The sequence below is a fragment of the Wasmannia auropunctata genome, unplaced genomic scaffold, assembly GCF_000956235.1.
Source record: "Wasmannia auropunctata unplaced genomic scaffold, wasmannia.A_1.0 LD335197.1, whole genome shotgun sequence".
NCBI classification, from domain to species: domain Eukaryota; kingdom Metazoa; phylum Arthropoda; class Insecta; order Hymenoptera; family Formicidae; genus Wasmannia; species Wasmannia auropunctata.
Window position 1 is genome coordinate 18,087 of NW_012027693.1, and position 21,840 is coordinate 39,926.

General features: G+C 33.6%; 1 protein-coding gene across 1 annotated transcript in view; it reads left to right on the forward strand.

Moving 5' to 3' along the window:
* LOC105457642 (protein phosphatase Slingshot-like) overlaps nt 1-18,550 on the forward strand; it is a 34,446-nt gene extending 15,896 nt beyond the window's left edge. Inside the window, exon 2 of the mRNA XM_011702437.1 lies at nt 18,281-18,550. Coding sequence (XP_011700739.1) covers nt 18,281-18,461 — 181 coding nt within the window. The 3' untranslated portion in view covers nt 18,462-18,550. The remainder of the gene's footprint in view (nt 1-18,280) is intronic.
* The last annotated feature ends 3,290 nt before the right edge of the window (nt 18,551-21,840 follow it).

Consider the following 21,840-nt stretch of genomic DNA (forward strand, 5'->3'; position numbering starts at 1 on the left):
GTAATATTTGATGCCTTGAACATCAAGCTACAATTTCCAACGTTTGTTTGCATTCTAAATAGTACCAAATGTGAAATATAACCAAAAATATCTTCAGTGGTACGTATTCGGCAACTCTTCCCTACATATTTTTTAAATCCTAAATTTGTTATTGTATTTTATTAATAACTATTTTATATTGTGAAGCATGAAAGAAACTTGCAACAGTTTTGAGCTAAATCGAACTGTCGATCTAGGCTATTTTTGTTGAAATTGCGCGACATTGATTTTTATTCTTTATGCAGCGAAAATGCGTCTCAGTTTATCCTGCTTGCACACGTGTCGGCGATGCGCGTCATGCGAATAGAGAACACGTCGGATGCGTTCAAGGTAATTCGCGCGTTTTATCGTTAAACCGTGGCCAGACACCGTGAAAGATGCGCAGAAAGTGCTATTCTCGCCCTTTCTTGACAACGTCAGTGAGGAGCCACGCAGTTTAAAAAGTTTCCTCATCGCCCTGGTAACGCGATAATAACGCGCTGACGAAACATGCCGTTGTTCTATACTTATACGCACACTAACGTTAAAGATGTATCTAATATTAAAATATTTAGGAAGGCGATAATAACAAAGTACAGATAAAGATGTAGCAAATTGTTTAAAATCTAACTTTTTAAAGAAACTTTTTTATGATAGAAATTATCATGTAGGAATATGCATGTGGAATATCGAAACGTAATTGATGACAGACTGTCTAAAATTTTAGACTTTTATGTACAGAAATAAATTATTTTTTAATAACATTACGCTATTATTTACTCGTAATATCATTAATATGGGATTTTACATTGTGAAAATTTAAATAATTATTTTTAAATATATGATTTTATCAAAATCTGACCAATTTGACAATTGTGTATTGATATTTAATTATATTGATAACGATAATAAGAAATAGAAAAGATAAATATAATATCTGAAATAAATTAAGTAACATTAATAATTCATAGGTTTGTCCGAGAGATTTTTGATAACGCTGATAACCTTGTTACATCTCGGTTGTGATATTATCATCATTTGTCCTAGACGCCAGTGCAATTTTATTCCGGGACAAGTCCTCTTCCCGTTTTGTATTGTGCGCAGGTGAACACTTTGTTAATGCGAACGTGCGCATCATCTTGTGCGTGAGCTTAGGTCAGTTAATTAGGAAATCGTGACAGAGCGAGTCCGCCGTCTGTTGAAGAACTTTATTGTCATTCGAGGCCTTATTTCACGATAATACGTTTGAAAATGTATCAATGAGTATTATTATTATTTTATTGTAGTATCATTTATTATCTTGGATTGTATTATTTTTTTTAAGAATTAATATTCTTTTATTGTAAGAAAATAAAGTGCGTAAAAATGGACTTAAAGTCTAATTTAAATATCAAAAGTAAATTTATAAAACGGCTTAAAAAATCTGATTTAAAACAAAAATATTATTGAAAAAAGTTATTGTTTAAATTATTTCATCTTAAAAAAGACAGAGAAAAAATCAGTAGAGATATATTGCGTTTCAAAGATGTATGAGTATTTTTTACTATTTATTATGATATTCTTTTATTACCATAAATATTTTTAAATTAATATTTAACTGAGTAAATAAATATTTAAATTAGGCATTAAGTCAACTCTCTTCTTGCGTGTTTTATTTTATTTTTTTTATGTATCATAATATATGTTTTAGTAATATATGTTTCAGAGATGTATGATCATAAACAACTATAAAAAAAGATTAGTATTTTAGAGCTAAAATTTATGAAAATTTATCTCGATTAATTAAAAATTAATAATTATTAGTAGATTATAATTTTGAATGTTTTATAGAATTTTTTTAATGGAAGCTGTCAGCTGATATGTTAATATTTTTTAATGAGTTAATTATTTGTATAAAATATATGTAATAAAAAGTAGATAGATGTAAGCAAATAAAGTTTTGCTTTTAGATTTAAAAAAAAGTACTGTTTTGTTCAGCTATTACGCGCGGCTTTATTGTCTTAAAGATACAGATAATTGAGAATGGATATCTAAGATCTGGATAATATATCGCGTATATAAACATATGGATCATAAATTCGCAACTGTAGATACGATGCAAGTTATAATACGTGCAATATCTATTCCTTCGGACGCGTATAAGACATTGTCTACCGTATTATATCTCAATTATATGTTGTATAATATACATTGCTGATTAAAATGTGGATTGCGTGATATACATCCATAATATAAAATATTCATGTTGCATTTACGTCGAACGTAGTAGAACAGTCATGTAGAATTGATCATAAATAATACGCATAACGTGGTGATTTTTCTTGTTCTCGTAATCTGAATCATTTTCGTGACGCACACGATGACGCGAACGTGACTGTAAGGAGATCATTGACTGTCTCTTGAAGCTGTTGGGTTTGCGCGCGGATAATAAGTATGGCTGAATCATGCCTGAACGCCGAAAAGAAAGAAGTAAAATAACGTTTAACGATGCAACAGTTCTTTCGTGCGATTTTTCCAGCTAATGAGGTTAATTAAGACGTACGTCATTAACCATGACGGAGCAGGTTGTCGAATTATGTTAATAGTCGGGCTATTTCATATTGACGTATTTGCAGGAAGAATTATCAAGTATCTAATAATTATTTTTGAACGGTGGTTAATTCTAAACTTATTTTAACTTTAATTTTACGTTTAACTATAAATTTTAATTAACTATATGTTTAAATATAAACTTAAAAATTGTACTGCGGTTTGCTTAGAGATAATTTAATTGTAAAAAAGTAAGACATAATAATAGTATATAGTAATTTTTGGCTTAATAATTAAATAGAAAGGTCAAGATAAAGATCAATATCAAGATCAATGTTCAGATAAATATAACACGTTCCTGATATTAAAGCTTCGTCTCATTATCTGAATTGTGTTCTATATTCGTCTCTGTGTCTCTGTGTTTCTGTGTTTTCGTTTCGTATTAATTTCCGAAGAAATACCGTTGTCATTCTTGAAAGTGCCTACGAACACTTTGAGTTACCAAGGATAATTTGAGAGAAGGAGAGAGATTATTTTCTCTCTCTCTCTCTCTCTCTCTCTCTCTCTATATATATATATATATATATATATATATATATATATTTCGAGGTACAACGTACAACTACCTTTAGAGCAATCGTCTTTACTTGCGGAACGTGCGCTAATTTTAGTAACATGCTGTCTGCTATGCGTTAACGACCGGAATATCGGGATGCAAGAAAGACCGTTGCTCGAGTTACAGTATTGCAGCATAAAGGATGATTTCTTCTATTGTTCAGGATTAAGTAGACAGGATTGAGAGATTAATCTGTACAAACGCGTCAAAATGTGCGGGACAGCTAGATTTCCAGAAATCAGAAACAAAAGACAGAAAAAAACACAAACTGTAATAGAAAAACGAAATAACATGAAATAATGGTAGGATAAGCTAGCGAATCGTTTGCTGAATGGTGATAAATTGAAAACGAATCAATTCAGTTAGCTAAGGATATAACTGAATAGGATTATTGAAGAAGAAGAGGCAATTCGCGAGAGAAGAGTTCATAGTATACAGAGTGTCTTATTAGATTTACGTGAAACCAAACGTGCGTGCAATTTCTATTAAATATTTATAGACAAATTCTCTGAGATGTTATACTCGTTTTTCTTCCTCAACCAATCTTACTCAACTAAAATTTTTCTTTTTAGAAGAAATCAGTCGATCTTGAGAAATCTACGAAAGCGTCGCAATGACGTATAAAACGAAATGCGGTTTTATATTACACGAATGGGAATTTATAAATTCGAAAAAAAGTTCGATCGTAGGGTTCTCTCTTGACTTTTTGCTACTCAGTCTTGCGCAGCGTGAAATCAACACAGCGGGGTCATGTTCGCCGCCACTTTCCTTCGTATTTATGACTTCATCTTTTCTCTTTGCATATAGATATACTCTCGGATATACTTTCCCACTCTCTGTCGTCATCTTTGTCTTGCAAGCGCGTCTTATCTACATTTATTGACGCGAAAGTAATATATCCTGCATATCTTATAACTACGATAAACCATCGAAGGCCACAGCTGCGTTTATTATTTCGGTTTTTACTTCGACCAATTTGTTAAAATTGTTAAAAATGTTTTGTAACTTTTTACTCGAAAAATCCTGCAAACAGAATATCTATTGACAATGCTTTTATTACTTTACATGTAAAATTATTGAAATGCAAAGAAAATTTGTTTTTTAAATTGCACACTATTACAATAATATGATAAGATAGAAAAAACAATACATTTTGATTGTTTGGACAAATAAATTCAAATGTGTGTAATAAATTTAGAATAAATTGCAAAAAAGTAATTAACAAAATTTATTAATAAAATGATGTGCTTGGAAAAAAGATGAAAATTATATTTATTGTTTAAAATAGTGAATTTGTGTTGATTGAATATGGTATTTCATTCAGCGGTATGAAAACATTTAAGTACGAGTATATCTAACAGAAAGTTATTCTTATTTTTAAAGTTTAGTGTATTTTTCAGTATACTACTTTATTGAAATAACTTAATAGTAGTCTAAAAAAAGATTGCGTGCGAGTAATTTTATTGTGTGTTATAAGTTACTGCATACTTCCTTAAAATAACTTTTTGTGGAATATCCGTTTATCGACGTTTCACAGTCACAGACCTACATCAGGTTTTGGTCAGACAAACCGTGTCGTACGGCCTCTTCCGTGTCGTTGATCATAATTTAAGTTCGCGTGAGTAACGCGATTTCGATACGAAGATGGTCAAGATAGGGCAATCTTCTTTTCTCTCCCCCTCACTTCCTCCCACATACTCCATTCATGTACTGGGACGCGAATATATAGGGTGTACCAACAATCTTCGCGCGCTCTCTTTTGTCGGTCGCAGAACTGTTGAACAATTTAAAATTTCTCTCTTTATAAAAATATAACAGACTCTCGTAACGGCTGCTTTTGAAGATTGAAGAAAAGAAAACCGTTTGCTTTTAGTTTAATATTTTATTATTTGACTTATTGTTAGAAGAACAAAGACTTTCTAAAGTCTCTATGTATTTAGAGATAATAGATATGTGTATATATCCTTTGAAACGCAAGTACTATTAATTTTTTTTTATCTTGTTGCCGCAGTCATTCCGAAACAAGGCTGTTTGTTGAAACAAAAATCTCCTATTTTTATTATATTAGTTTGGATGCAATGAAAAAATGTCGAGTAGTAAGAAAGAAATTGATACACAAGCCATTTGCTACGGCCGGCCGTCGCAAATTTGGAGTTGTGTCGTGTAATCAGCGCGGAAATATCGTGCCTCGATTGCGATTTTTCTTTTGTACTCGGTATTCGCATGTGTAACTGCTGATACCGGTACGCGACACACTTCGCCGACTCACAGTCGGTGAATCGCATTCGATCCGAAAGACCTCTTCGGCGTGGAGGAATACGCGGGAGTGACAATCGCAGATGCAATCTCGGTTACGCGGGGCCGCGCTGCGACGATGGATCACCGCCTCGCTGAATGTATCGCCTGGAGAAGTTCTACGGGGTGTATCGTCGCGAAAGTATATCGTTTTGCGTATACAAAAGTAAAGTACAAAGAATAGATATACAAAACGAAATTTTTGGATGTTAAGGCTCACTTTCTTCTGTGAATCTTGCATTCTTAACATTCAGAAACAATCCTGTCCAATCATCTGCAAAAGATTTTAACACTTTCAAGCAAGCAAATAGATAGGCTTTCAAATAATTATTTTTGATTTAAATTATTGCTCGAGATATATCTGTATATCCCAAACAATAATTTAAGATCTATGCTAAACATATATACTTGTAATATGTTTATAATATTGAGATATCAATTGTATGGATAGTAATTCACAATTGGATAGTTCAAGATAATTGATCGAAATTCTCGATTACAAAGTAACCTGAATTGTGTTGCGAATACAAGCATGATATAATACGTACCTACGTGCACATAATAATATAATACTTTTCGCGATTCATTTAACGGCTTATTAATCAGCTATAAAGACTAATAGTTGCTAATCGTACCGTAATACTTTCTTCAACCGCGAAGGAACCATCAGCTTTCGTAATAGTACACCCCATACATATGCGCTCACACACACGGGGATACGATACATGCGTGTTCACGATGAGCGTACTTTATATCGAATGACGTCACCAGCGACCGACTCCATTCGTATTTGTTCGCGAGATGGTACGTGCAGATTTTGACTGCAGGTCACGTTTGCGCGGATTTTATGGACTTTTAACGGTGCCGGCGCTTGCAGCTCGGGTCATCCTTATCTGCATTACTCTCCGCGTTATTCCCTTAAAGATCAAACGTTCGGCACCAGTCCAATTTGCGAGACGCGCGCTCTCGATTACGATCTAGCTTGGCTGTCTAACAATCAGACAATCGAGAATCGTCATGTGATCGTCGTGCTGATCTATGTGAAATCACTGTTATCTAGGCATTCAAAAATTGAAAGATTTTTTAATTTCTTAATAACGATTTTTTTATGTATATAATCTAATTTGATATATTTATAAGTTTTCTAATACAATTTTTTATTAATCGAAGTTCAGAACACTTCTAGTGCTTTTGTTTCATAAATCGGCAATTTCATCCAATATTTGCCAAAGTCCGTTTTCCTCTAGCAAAAGTGAAGTCCTAGATACGGGAACATATATAAAAAGGAAAGTTATCTTTGTTGCTGTGATATTATCTAAATGATATATTGAGAGCATAGTCTCTCTTAGAGAAACATTTTCTTGTGCTCTGATTTTACTGGGCGATCGGCAAGCATTTCGGAAATGATATTACGAGTATCTGATAAATTTTCTAAATATATTGTGTATTGGTATAAACAATTTATTAATCACACATGTGTGTTTAAGATAATATATTTTATTAATATCTTAATAAGCAATTTATACAATATAAACAATTTGTTACAACTTTATTAATCGCATGTGTGTTTAAAGTAATATATTTTATTAATATCTTAATAAGCAATTTATACAATATAAACAATTTATTACAACTTTATTAATCACATGTATATTTAAGGTAATAAATTAATTTTACTAAAATATTAATAAAATAAACATATTACCTTAAATACGCTTGTAATTAATAAAGTTGTAATTGTTTATACTAATACGTTTATAATGTGCTTTATGTATTTGATGACAAATGTAATTATAAATTTGTTTGATTAGTATTAAGAATGTTTAAGAATAAAATAAATACACCAAAATTAGAGACAGCTATATTTAAATCTCCAGTTCAATACTTTTTTTATAAAATAATAAAAGATACATACGAAATTATGAGAAATTGTGTTACAAGAATAATTTTCTAATTTATAAAGATGATTGCTTAAAATTGCTTAAGAAAATGTTATTTTTATAATTAAAAATTAAAAATTTTGCTCTTTTATTTCTATTAATGAAACTTTGCGTACGAAGCTACACATATTATTTATAATTAGTTATATCTGTTGCAGATCGTAAATTGGAACTAAGTGTAGAATTTAATCAGTCAGCGGCGGAATTTTAATCTTTTTCTTTAGAAATCTAAAAAACTTAAAAAGGCGATGTCATAACCTCAATGTAGTAAATTTCTATTTTCAATTTAAATTTTGTTTCAATTAATTATCTTATTATTGAAAAAATAAAAAATAGGTAAGACTGCCGTTACACTGAATTCTTTAATGGTTCATTTCAGTATCTCATTTGTTCAGCTTTCTCCTGATATGTCGATTAATATATCGCTATAAGTGAAGATTATCGAGTGCCAGTTAGATCAGTGTAATCGAGCGAATATTCAACTAATTATTCAGCATTCGCGGTAGGATTGCGATCGTTTAAGTATTTCTAATCTCCTACGTTTTTTGCAACTCTGAACTTTCTACTCTTTTTAGAGTTTATTTTTTGACTCCTATTAAGCTGGACCCCTTGCAATTGCAAATTAAGTTCAGACCTAGTCAAAAATTTAGTGCTATTTTGTTGCTCTAGTCCGAATTTGTTGCTTCAGCCGTTTAGCAGGAAATCGCGTAAAAAATGGGAGGAGCTAGATTAATGGCAAGCTGGATCCCCCCCCATATCAGAAAAAAATATATAGAGTAGTCCTATAAAAAAAACCAATACACCAGATTTTGTTGCTGTTTTGTTGCTCCAAGATAGTGCTAAAATATTTACAAAAAATAACATTTTTTAAGAAATACCATTATATGCACTCAACACTGCACCGCCGTATTCGAACACTGACACTAACAGAATTAGTTGCTCACACTGAGTTTGATGCAAAAATAATCTGCAATCATTATATCATCGAATTATGTCAATTTTCGATGATTTCAATTTTGTTGCCAATTGTAACATATTGAAAATAAATAATTTATCCCGGCCGATCGCGCCACGCGCTCTAAGTTACCCAATTCTTCCAGATCTTGTTGCTTGTATGAGTTTGATATAAAAATAATCTGTAAGCATCGTACTATTGAAATATAATAATTTTCGATTTTGTTGCTAACTCTAATAAGTCGAAAATAAATAATTTATCTAGGGCGACCGCACCACGCACTCTAAGTTCCCTTGCCCAATCCTCCCAGAATTTGTTGCTCGCATGAGGTTGGTATAAAAATAATCTACAAGCATCATTCTATTGAAATATAACAATTTCCGATTTTGTTGTTAACTGTAATGTGTTAAAATTAAATAATATATCCCGGCCGACCGCGCCGCGCGCTCTAAGTTCCTTTGCCCGATCCTCCCAGAATTTGTTGCTCACATGAGTTTGATATAAAAATGATCTGCAAGCATCGTACTGTCGAAATAAGTCAATTTTCGATAAGTCAATTTATTTTTTGTAAATGTTTTAGCACTATCTTGGAGCAACAAAAAAGCAACAAAATCTGGTGTATTGATTTTTTTGATAGGACTACTCTATATATTTTTTCTGGTATGGGGGAATCCAGCTTGCCATTAAGCTAGCCCCCCCCCCCTCATTTGTTACGCGATTTCCTGTTAAACGGCTGGAGCAACAAAATTCAAACTAGAGCAACTAATTAGCAACAAAATAGCACTAAATTTTTGACTAGATCCGAACTTAATTTGCGATGGTGAGGAGTCCAGCTTAATAGGGGTCATTTTTTGTTTTCATTGAATCGGACATACTATTTTATGAGCATTGCCACAATTCCGCTATTCATTGTAAAATATCATATTGCCCAACAGTTCGGCTTGTATCAACGAATGGCCGTAGGAAATTACTTATAGATTAACGATTACGGAACATAATCGAAACTATCTGAACACTTTCTATTTGTTTTATATTTTGTAATTCATTGTGCACACACAACTATTTTTTAAAAGTCATCTTTCTAGATGCCATTTAATCGAATAATTTGAATATTTTTATTAAGATTGTTATTTTTTGTTTTAGAATAAAAAGTTACATTTTTTAAATTTAAAATTTATTTAAATTTAGATTACTATGAGTGATTTTTAGTTATCTTTCCCACCACTGCAGGCATTGCAGGGTGAAACTCTTTAACTTTGACACGTTATATCTCTATAAATCTATTTTTTAACTCAACACTTGCGTGTGAAATCGATACGCCAAAGTAAGTTAAGGACAAATAAATAAGATTAAAAATATTTTATCTTTAAGTAATTATAACCGTTTAAAAAATTATGTTTTAAAAAATCGCAAAAAATGACTACATACTTTGAAAAATTTTTAAAATTTTTAATTTAAACTTTAAGACCGTGGAGTTTTTTAGTTGACCCTTTGGATTAACAAAAAAAAATTACAATATGAATCGCTGACAAAAGTTTAATTATTTGAAGTATCGAAAATTTTTGAAAAATCATCAACTTACGATTTTATATCTAATGAGCAAAATTTTATTATTTGAATGATATAATTGTATACATAAGTAAGTTTATAAAAACATAAAAGTAAATAAATTATTACATAAAAAATGTTTTGAATGCCCGCACTGCGGAATACTAAACTTCTTACAATGCAACTTCTATTTTCTATCTTATTTAAAGTGCTCGTTTGAATGGAAAACTGGATACTAAAATAATAAAATAATTTTTTTAATTCTACAATAATTTTATATACTTACTTTTACACAATCTGGAATTCAGTAAATGTATATTTAATAAAAAATAAAGGGATACTTAGAACACTGAAAACTTACGAGTTAATCACACGGGGATTTCAGGTATCTTTTAAACTTTTGTATAACATTTTCACGTTAAGAATAACGCAAAAAAATGGCCTTCTTAAGTTTATCGTATCTCTGGATAGTTAAAGTTTTTTTTAAATCTTAATTCAGGTTTTAATTTAGTTTTTAAATTATATTATAAAAACTTGAATTAAGATTATAAAAAACTTTAACTATCCAGAGATACGATAAACCCGTGAAGGCAATTTTTTTGCATTCTCGATGTGAAAATGTACCCTTATAAGACGATCTAGGTTAACAAAACATAGATGTTATTTTTTTATTTTTAATAAAACACATTTAAAAACGGAGAATTAACAAATCTTTCTCTTAATATAAAAGTTTATTTAAACGTTGTGTTTTTATTTTTGATGAGAGAGAGAAAGAGAGAGAGAGAGAGAGAGATGTTTATTAACTCTTTGTTTTCAAATATGTTTTATTAAGAAGAAACTATCAAAATTTGAACTGTATATAATTTAATCAAATTTATTACAATATTTATTATAATAAAATTGCGTTTTTACATGATTATTACACATGCTTATTATTTTTATCCACCTCTATTTTTTGCTGATTATGTGCTTGAAAAGTTCCAGGAAAAAGTAGATTTATCTTTTTATCTTTCGCATTGTCGCGGTTCTTTTTAAGTCGGACAACAGGATCAAATTATCGGTAAATTATCGCTATGCGTCGGTTCCGGTTCGACCGTTCCGACCGCAGCAACGTGGTTATGTCATCGTTTTCGCGATGAACGATGCACATGCAATAACGTCGGATCCGACGATATTATGTCCTGCGTTGCTTGTACCAAGAGCACGCAGTATAATACACGAACCGTGTCTGATAAGCATACTGTGCTTAGGCGCACGATCGATTATTTATTGATCTCATATGAAGAAGCCGGCCCTTTCGATTTCTGCCGATGTTCGTTGCGTCGCCCTCGAGCCTAGCTCCGACTTGGCCTAAGTTCTTCAGAAGTGTCGTCACAGGTAATGCCACTATTAACATAAACCCTATTTACATAAACGCTATTTACCTCGGTGTACGGTATCGCGTATTACCGTCTCGTGACTTTGATGAGTTTCATAAATTGGTATGCGTAATTTTTGAGTGGCATGTTAATGTTGTAATAATAATGTGTTAAAAAACATATGAGATAAATTAATAAGTAGTATTTTTTCTCTTGTTATTAGACATTAGACATTGCTTGGAAAGAGAATGAAGTAATTTTCTTTAAATATATCTGTATCTCTTTTAAGAAACTTTCGTGACATCGAGAAACGAGATAATCTTCATAATTTCGAATATGTAGGTGTATAATGTGTATATAATTATACAATTATTGTAAATTGAAGATTATTGTAGAATTATTGTACAATTATTTTAATCGAAGAATACGTTATATTAAATAGATATGATAATTATTTATATCAACAGACGCGGCGATTAAGCTATTTTTTCGACTAAATAAAAACGTATGGAAGAAAATCGTATGGAACCGTACGGCGAAAGCAGACACGCGCGATAAACGCCTAACAGAAGGCTCGTGCTCTACGGGCGCGTGTCTCACGATTTCCACGTATTTCTCTCGTGTCCAAATGCAAATACGTATATAATAAGGAGGGACGACGGTCGGTCGGTCTCTCTCTCTCTCTCTCTCTCTCTCTCTCTGCGTGCGCTAATAATACAACCAGCCGATATATAACTGGCGTGCGAGCGAAGTGTGTTCCGCTCCGGCGTGCGACAGGGGTCCGCGCGAAGATCCGCCCACGTATCGTCATTTCGTTCTAACTTAAATCTTCGAGAAGATGATTTCAGTATCCCGTCGGTTCTCTGTCTAATCGCACGCGCGAGCTGCGTCAGCGATAAATACCCTCCCTCGGCCGCGTCACAATTATCGGATTCGGATTTGCAGAAGGAAATTATTTTCCGCGTTAACGAACGTCTTTTTAACGACGCGAAACTTGGAAATTATTGCACGACGTGTCGACGATTCTCTCACGACGACTGTAGCGAGCCTATTTAAAGAATCGTTCATTTATAAAGAAAGATCCCCGATCTTTTTTCTCGTGCATCGTCACTTTACGAGTATTGAGCGCCCCGCGCGACGAAGACGGAGTATTCGGTGTACAGCGAGAAATCCGAGTGATCGATCTCTGTAGTTATCGTCCTCTCCCGAGTGCGCCATTACGGAGAATCCTGAGGGGAACGCCCCTGCAGCATCTAACGCAGGGGTACCGACCATATACCTGAACGACGGCTACGTCGACAGGTAAAGATCGTTTTGTTAGAGCAAAGACGGGTCCCCACCTCGAGATTAATTATTTTCACCGTTCTGCTACCTCCGCGCAGATGCCTCGAGAGGGTTTTATTCCGGTTTATCATAGCGTCAGCTGCTGCTGTAAAAACCTCCGGTATTCAATCTATTGTCCGAAAAATCTGGCATTAGTTGCGGAAACATCTCTTTTTTCCCGAAACAATGACTAAAGATGTGTTATTTCTGAATTTTTTGAACCTCTTGAATGTCAGGTAGAGAAAGTAACAGCGTTTCCGCATACTGAAAAGATAGAAAAAAATATGATATGCGATTTAATCGAATTTTTTTTTTAATTTATTTAAGTAAATATATGCATATACATTTTTTATAAAATAGACAAGAAATTTTTTACAACCAATTATTTATATCTTGAGTAGCATAAATTTATCCACGAAATATAAATGCAATATATCGATATAATATTTCACATTGTATATAGATTTAATTCTTATGGATTTAATAATGTTTACAAATTTATATAAAAATTAGAATAAAACGTTTTTTTATAGACTTTTTGTAGATTGAACATTAAGATTAACGTTAGAATAAACGTTTATTTATAAAATAATTAATAGCTATATTAATGAAAAAATAAAATTGAATGTTATAAAACATTTTTTTATAACTGGTTCAATTGATCTCGGTATTCAGATTTTCAATTCTATTTTCTTATTCTAATTTATTGTGGGATATTTAAAGTTCAGTATATTTGCTAATGAGTTGGATATTTATAATGGCCACGGAATATTCCCGTGCTATATGAAAATAGTGAGCAGCGATGCGCGTTCGTGCCAGCGACGATACTTAAACGCTCTCTCGATGCGCGTGTTGGTTTCCTCTTATTCCAGCCCGAGATCAGACGCGCCGGCGTTATTTGAGCAGGCCGTCGCAATTTATTTGGCCGATCATTCTCGTTAATTATGCAGTTATGCGCCGCGCGGTCGAGCGAGCCCAAGCGCGCGCGCGTCTATCGTAAAGCGCCGAACGATTCGTAACCTTGAGAATCTTTAACGGGCGGCCAGGGCGAAATTCCGCGCTAGCTGGCGCGGCCAGCTGTAAAAAGCCGGTACTGCTGTAAAATGCATTGTAAACTACGTTTACGACGCAACGTGTCTTCGCGTGATGAGCTCGCTATGATCCTGCTTAACGTTCTGCGAATTGCTCGCTCACTTACTTATATATATATATATATATATATATATATAAACATATATACGCACGAATGCGATGTGGAGTATACAAGGCGATGGTGTATCGCGAAACTTCTTTTATTAATTAACAACGATCGTGGTAATTGGCCGACAGTGGAATAAACGTGTGAGACCTTGCGATAATTTTTAATGGTACAATTGACAACTATTATAAAACCGTCAGATAATAATTACTACACTCCGTCATTATAAAATCATTAGAAAACTGTGAATTATCAATCATGTGATCGTTTTTCTTTGCCACAAGTTAAGATCGCGATCCACGAAGTTTATCGCGAGCGATCCCTTTCTTTTTGAGATATTGAAAAAAAACAGGAAAACTTCCAGATACGGCTTAATGTCGGAGTCGACTATAATGAGATATGTAATGATCAAGTCGTTATAACGTGTATCACTTTCTAATGCAAAAAGAAGCTGAATGGATTAATTCATCTTTTCATTTATGATAAAGCATGCTATCTAGTGTAATTTGAATTGTACGTTAATAATATTAGATAGACAGTAATGATTTACACATAGAATATTCAATATTCACTTTTCAATGTAATCTAATACAATCAAAAGAGATAACAAGCTATTTTTATTTTTTAACGTTGGTTTTATTATCTTCGATCAGTGTTAGACATTAAAACAATAGTTAACAATAAATTGTAAAATATTAAGAATACTTATCAATATTATCTATTTGATAAAATATCGGCTGTTGAATCTGAAATTACGAAAAAAATGTTCTCACCTTCAGTATTTCCGCTGAAAAGAGATTGTCTCAAGGAGATTAGAAGCGTTGTGAGTTGTACTTTTCATCAATTCTGCGACATCCTGTATATTACGCTTGATAATTGAATCTGTATATAGACTGCGCGTGACTATCGAATGGACTATTAAAAATCATGATCAGAAGACCAATCTGATCTCGATTTTACAGTGAATATTAAGAGAATGTCGAGTGAGATTGAGTTGGCCCAATTTGTTAATAAGCTCGTGCGCGTAATTGAGCCGCGTCACGGTAAGGTAATCCGGTCGTGTGAAAGTATCCGTCGTGACTCTAGATAACATAATTAGAGAGAGGCATCAAACATCGATCTGCTGATTGTGATGGTGATAGATTTTCATTTTGGTTGCACGGCGCGGATTTTTTCGTTTATCATTGTCGTGTTCATTGTGGTTATCGTTGGTACGGTATATTTATAATTTATTCAATGTAATCTGGAAATGACATGGACCTGGTATAATTCTGTCCAGGAAAGAAAGATTGTTCTCTCCATTGAATACGGTAAAATCATGCTTATTGATAAAATGAAAATTTATATAATATGTGAATTTTGGGAAAAATTGCTGTGCAAAGTTGAGATACTGACAAGGGAAAGACTCGCGAAGTGTCAAATTCTGATTTTAATGAAACTTGGTACACTTTGAGGTCATCTAAATAGATGAATTTAACGTTAATAGAATTTTTTTTTAATGATTATTTAAAAAAAATTTTTTTAATATAATTATTAAAAAATATATTATTAACGTAAATGAATAAAGACAATTTTACTGTAAAACTTTTGTATACAACATTTTTTGATATCTTGAATAGTTTTCGAAATATAACGAAAGAGAAAAAGAATTAATTTACATATAAGGGGTGGATTCATTTCTTTAAACCGTTTTTTAGCACCAACTGATAACTTCTAAATTCATTTATTTATGTGACCTCAAAGTGTACCAAGTTTCATTAAAATCAGAATTTGACACTTCGCGAGGTTCCCTTGTGAGTAAAAATTGATATTACTTAAATAAACTTATTTTTACAATCGACTACTGCCAACCAAAGGTTGGCAAAAAAATTGGGGGGAATGCGTTTCATCGAGCCAAATTGGTTGTTATTAAAGATCTCCACAACTACAATATAGATTCTTGTCAACTTTTGGCAGCAGACTTCTTATTGATCAAGCTTGGTTTAAAACATATAATTACCATGAATTGTATTAATAAATAATAGTTGTATTAATAAATAATAAATTATAAGTATTATCTACAAACGTTTGTAAAAATATGCATTTTTTATTAACGCGAATTATATTTTATAATTATTTATGTTTTAAAAGTAGTAAAAACAATAGAATCAATTATGAAATGTAACGTTACGTGTGTGATTGCGGAGACAATTATTCGCACGTTGTATAAATATTGCGAGATAAAATATACATTGCGTATACTTATATTATATCTTGTGGTAAAGTCTCAACGGAGAAATTTTCTATTGTTGGCGCACGATAGCGGAAGTTCGCGTATTCTGAATGGCATATGTATGTGCGTCGTCTGGTCAGTAGTCATTATCATATGAAAATGTGTGACGGTTTACTTACCATGAGAAAATGGCACTGCCGGCGTAATCGCGATGCATATACGCACGCGCGCGCGCGCATACACACACACACACACACACACACACACACACACACACACACGCGCGCGCGTGATTTAGACACGCGATTGTCAGTCGTGGAAGAGAGTCTGTGCGTACGCGCGCACACGCGTGCGTGCGTGCGTACGTGCGTAGAACGACGCCTATCGTCTCATTATACTAAGACACCGAGAGAGCAATCGCTCGCGGTAATGATGAAGCGCGGCGTAAATATAATAGGTAAAGCGTTCGACCGACATTAATTTACGGGTGAAACATGTGAAATAACGTTTGCGGGAAGAACTGGCTGAGCATGGCACCGTGCGTCGACCTTTTGTGCATTATCTTTACATGTGTGTACACGCTAGATTCGATTTGTAGATTAGGTGTGTTCTCATGGAACGATCCTGCTTGGTCGATGCACCGCGTATAATGCCATGAACGTATTTCTCCCCATGCGATCTCGCATAAATATTTTAGATTGTATTCTAAGCAAGCGCCTAATTAAAGCGAGCTAATTGATGTCGATTAGTATAAGTAGTGCTAGTGACATGGTAAAATTAAAGCAGCTTGAAGGCGATATACAAAACGCTCTAAAATATCTGATTTTATCTCTATTACGTTTTTCGTGACTATTTTGGAAGTATAATATTACTTCAACTAAAATGGCCGAAGTTTATACGCGCACGAATTAAGTATTTTCAATTATGAATGATCCGAGTGTTTCAATACTTTCAATGAGATATTCGTCGAGTACGATTTCGTATCAATCTCATAGTCGACCATAGTAGTAGTTAATTAATTCGACAGTCTACTGCGAGTTGCTAATTGCGGCGCCGACAAAACCAGCTGACTAAAACGGTTAGTGTTTCAGTTATCTTGATATTGAAAATTAAAATCGACAGCTATCTCAAACTAGTTATCAAATTACACCGGAAGTTCTCTTTTATTTCCTTATCAATCCCGCGTATTGATTTCTTGAACGTTCCTTGAACTTACCATTCAACGTTTCTCAGCAACTTAGAATAAAAGAAACGTTCTGTATTTATCGAGATAAGAGCGCGATAATTTATCGCTTAAGAAATCATTCTTTAAATCCTCTCACGTGGATGGAATACTAATACTATCATTTTTAATTTTTTTCTTTCTCTCTCTCTCTCTCTCAGCTGGAGCACTATCTATATTTCCCGAATTTGGAGCACTGGGTGTGCAACACCCTCAACGTTTTCAATGGCGTATATCCTTTGTATGTAATGCATAGAATTTGAACAATTTTTTTTAATCGATTTGTCAAATTGTTCAAAAGAAGAATAAATGGTTGCGAAAATCGAGAAATTGAAAATATTCAAGATATTCAGGAGAAAAGAAAAAGAAAATCTTTTAATTTTATTTTTGGAAATTCTCTGGGTGTACTACACCCAGAGCTCCAGTTGAGAGTTAAAATTGTTGAAAATTCGCAATATTTAAATGACAATATTTCCTTTTGGATATGTTGATTCAGTAGTAGAAGCATTAAAAAAATGTTGCCATCGACATTTTAATATTTGTTGCCGAATATTTTAATATTTGTCGTTTAAAAAAATCGATTAATTAACAAATTCACTAACCATTCTTGTGTTAAATTGCTGTATTAAATATATATGCATATATATCGATATATGTTGATAGAGCGAGGAAAATCATGATTTTCCTAGACTTATCAATCTCTATAGTTTTATTGAAATAGGAATGGAAGATAGAAATGATGATAATTATTTTTCTAAACTTATCAATCTATATTCCTCGATTAATATAATTTTATTGAAACAAAAGTGGAAAATCTTCTCCTCGATTAAAATTGAAATTCTATCTGAATCAGAAAATGTTTTTGTCAATCTATTTTCAACAGATCGAAAATCATGTCAAAATAGAATTTCAATTAAAAAATAGATTTTGAATCTATTTTTAATTTTTTTTATGCATTTAAATTATTTTGCGATTATAAAATATTGTCCTATAGATATTGAATTTTATTTGTAATTAAATTATCAGAACAGCTTATTAAAATATTATTGTTTGTTATTTTTTGCAGTTTGAGCGAATGTTACTTCGCGGGCAAGGGCGCAGCCCTGGTTTTACCGCCGAACGAAAGGGCTCGTCCCTCGAGGCGAGTCTCGGCAGCAGGATGCGATATCCAGCAACACTTACAGTCTATGTTCTATCTGTTGAGGCCCGAGGAGACTTTGAAGATGGTGAGTACGAAGGATTTTTGAAACAAGTACCTTTATTTAAGAAAATTGCACGTAATTTTCTTGGTATAAACTTTATATCATGAAATGCTTCGTCTTGTATCGCAACTACATCGATTTGTCTTCCGAAAATAGAGCGTGGAAATCGTCGAATGTGTATCTCACACGTATCTTCCGTGGCAGATTAGCGTCCAAGATTACCGTATTGGGGCGAGCAGACGTGCGTTTTGAATGCATCGCATAAAGCGCGACTGTTACGCGGACACTAAAAATATTTCCGATTCCGAGAATTGGCAATTGCAAATTGGCAACGGTTTCGATGTTTCGCACGGCAGAAGACGGCGGAGGAGTCACGGGGTTTTCGCCGTTCGAGCCGCTATACCACCTCTTGTGCGATTTACGGCTCGGATTGCTCGGGTTAATTTCGCGCTTTTCAGCGTATTTTTCCTTGAAACGCGGAACGAGCCGCGTCGTGTCCTCAATTATGCGCGTTCGCGAAATTGGCAGCTCTTGCTTATCGCTCTTGCCTTCGCTGCCGATTCGTGCGCGCGTCGAGAATTCTCGAATTACCGCGGCTTTTACCATTCCGCTCGGCCGCCGCCAAGACACCGCGCAGAGCCCGTCGGAATCGTGTAAACAAGCAAGCGTACACTCGGATACACTCTACCTGCCGTCGCGCAGTCTTGAACGGGGCAAGGAAGTTGGCAATCGCTATTATCTTGAAACGTGCTCGGACATAATACGCGATTTCACAAGTCGATCTTTTTTGTATTCTTTCTTTTTACATCCAGTTTAAATATACAATCTATACATGTAATCGAGATATTAAAAAACCGAATATTAAATTAATTGAAAAATTTTAATTGACAAGAATAGTATCTACGTATTGATAAAGGAGAATTTTGTGAATTTAGCTTTTTTAGCTTTTATTTCCTGCAAATATGAAAATTCATCTCTCACGACCTCTTGCTCCCAACGTCTTAATTAAGGAAATTTCTTAAATAACAGTATGTGCTTTTTTTAAGATACCTGTGGCAGATACAGGGAGTTTATGTGACTTATCGGCATGAAAGTGTAAATTGTTTTGTATCTCAAAGACTCGTGGTGCGAATGTCGGCAATCAGAAGCCGCTGAATTCTCGAAACGACGCGTATACTCTTACTTTTTATTGATTGCGCTGCGAAGTAAACACACACACGCGCGCGTGCGCACGAATATGTTGCGTTAATTAATGCCCGCGGGGTTAATTAATTCACTTTACCTTTTCTTCGCGCGTCTGACAATTAGCTAGTCGCGGAACTTCGTTTCCCTTAAGACACAGGGACTTTAATTTCCTTTATGGGCAGCATGGAAGCGATTCTGCCGTTATTCTTCTTCATATGAGGAAGTTCCGTGTAGCCTGTAATATTTCCGTCGGAGTTTCTTAAGTAATATATCTACAACGGCTCTGAACAATGCGTTCTCACGTGAGGTGCGTTCAGAACGTTCGTGCAGGCTTCCTCTGTTTAGCAAAAGTATTCGAGAGTCACATATTTTGTAATGTCAAATAATAGAGAATTATAAAAGCTCTGTCTATTTTTTTTCTAAGCATAAATTGATATCAGACCAAAAGTTTTTTTTGCTTGTCAGAATTAAGGTTGAACATCAATGGCGAATACAAATATCTTAAGTAATAACAGTGAAAAAACGATCTTATTGAAAGATCTTAAAATTGAATATAGATTTGAAAATAATTTTGTTGGACCATTGAAATAATTATGTTGGAAACTCAAACTGGTTGTTAGAATATTAACATTTTTTGCAACATTTCTCATCATATTCAGTTTCCAATATAACTAGTTTGATCCAACAAAATTATTTTCAGATCTGTTTTCAACTAAATTTTAGGATCTTTCAACAAAATTGTTTCTTTCGTGTACAAAAAATACAAGAATAATAAAAAATTGAGCATTACAGAAATTTTCATTGGTATTGTTTTATTATATTTATCACTGATTGTGAGTCGAAAATAGTACAAATAGATACATATTGCTTTATGATTCGTAGGTATATTTATTTATAACTGCTATATAGTGTTAAATATAATTGGAATTGTCAACCAAAATTTTCAAAACTAGAATTTACAGGCCAAAAACTCTAGACATTTTGTTTGCAATCACATACAAAGATTCATGTAGATTAATCAAATTGATCAGAACAGTCAAATGAATAATTATTTTACATCTAATTATTCATTAATAGGTATAGTGTAGTGTATAGTAAGTTTTAAGCCATAAGAAATTGACCCCAATCATAGTCGATCATTCTCCTCACATTTACTATGTTTAGGCTTGCTACACCTGTTGTAGATTAGGACTAAAACAGGGTAGCGCAAAAAAAGTCGAAACAAAATATTTGGAAGATTCCTTGAAATCCCGGACGCTTTAAGAAAAGGAGAAGTGGAGAGACTAAGAGGACGGATGTCCTAACTATAACCTTAAATATAATGAACATTTAATTATATTGTTAATTTTATTTTTCATTATTGAAGCGTTTAAATCTGAGTTCTTCGAATACGGAGATTTCCAAATCCGTGTATTGTACTTGAATGGACAGTCCGTCAGCGGCGGAACACACCCCGATTCGATTTGTCGTTGTTGGGTCGATAAGAGAGATAACACGGCTGCGATCTTGAAAGCTCGCACCGCGCTGTCTACCGCGCGATCGCGACCTGGAATTTTTCACGTGGGATCACCTCGAATCGACCGGTGCGATGATGTCGCTACTTGGGACTGTCGGCGAAGTGGGCTAAGTGCGACCCACATGCACGGGTCGTCGTCATCGTCGCCGTCATCGTCATCACAGCGAAGGCGACGCATTTGAGGTCGTGGTCGATGAGCAACGAGCGCTTCCGGTCGGTGCGCGAATAAGGGAAAGGCGACTGCGGGTTTCGCCGTTGTGAATACAATCGAATCGATAATCGCAGGGAAAACACGGTCCATTTCTCGATGAATAAATCGGAAGAGTTAACCGTTTTCTTGTTTTTTTTCTTCTTCAGAAAAGAGTATAATATTGAGTTTATTTACATCAATTCTCGTGAATCCCTCAAATTATCATAAAATAAAAAAATAAGTACGGGAAAGTACAATCTAAACATAAACAAAGATAATGAAAATGATATTCCTAGAACTTCTATTGGACGTCCTGCTGTATTTAGTAGCATTTTAGAAAACTTTAGAAAGAGTTAAATATCTCGAAGCCAGAGATTCTAATTTCTGTTTAATTTTGTCTGAAAAGTGAAATTTAATATTTAAAACGCAATAGATAAATATAATGTTTTACTTTTATTATAATATTAATGTTAAAAAGTTCATTTATGCTCGTTGTACTTAAAATACTGGGACTAACATGATCATTTTATGTT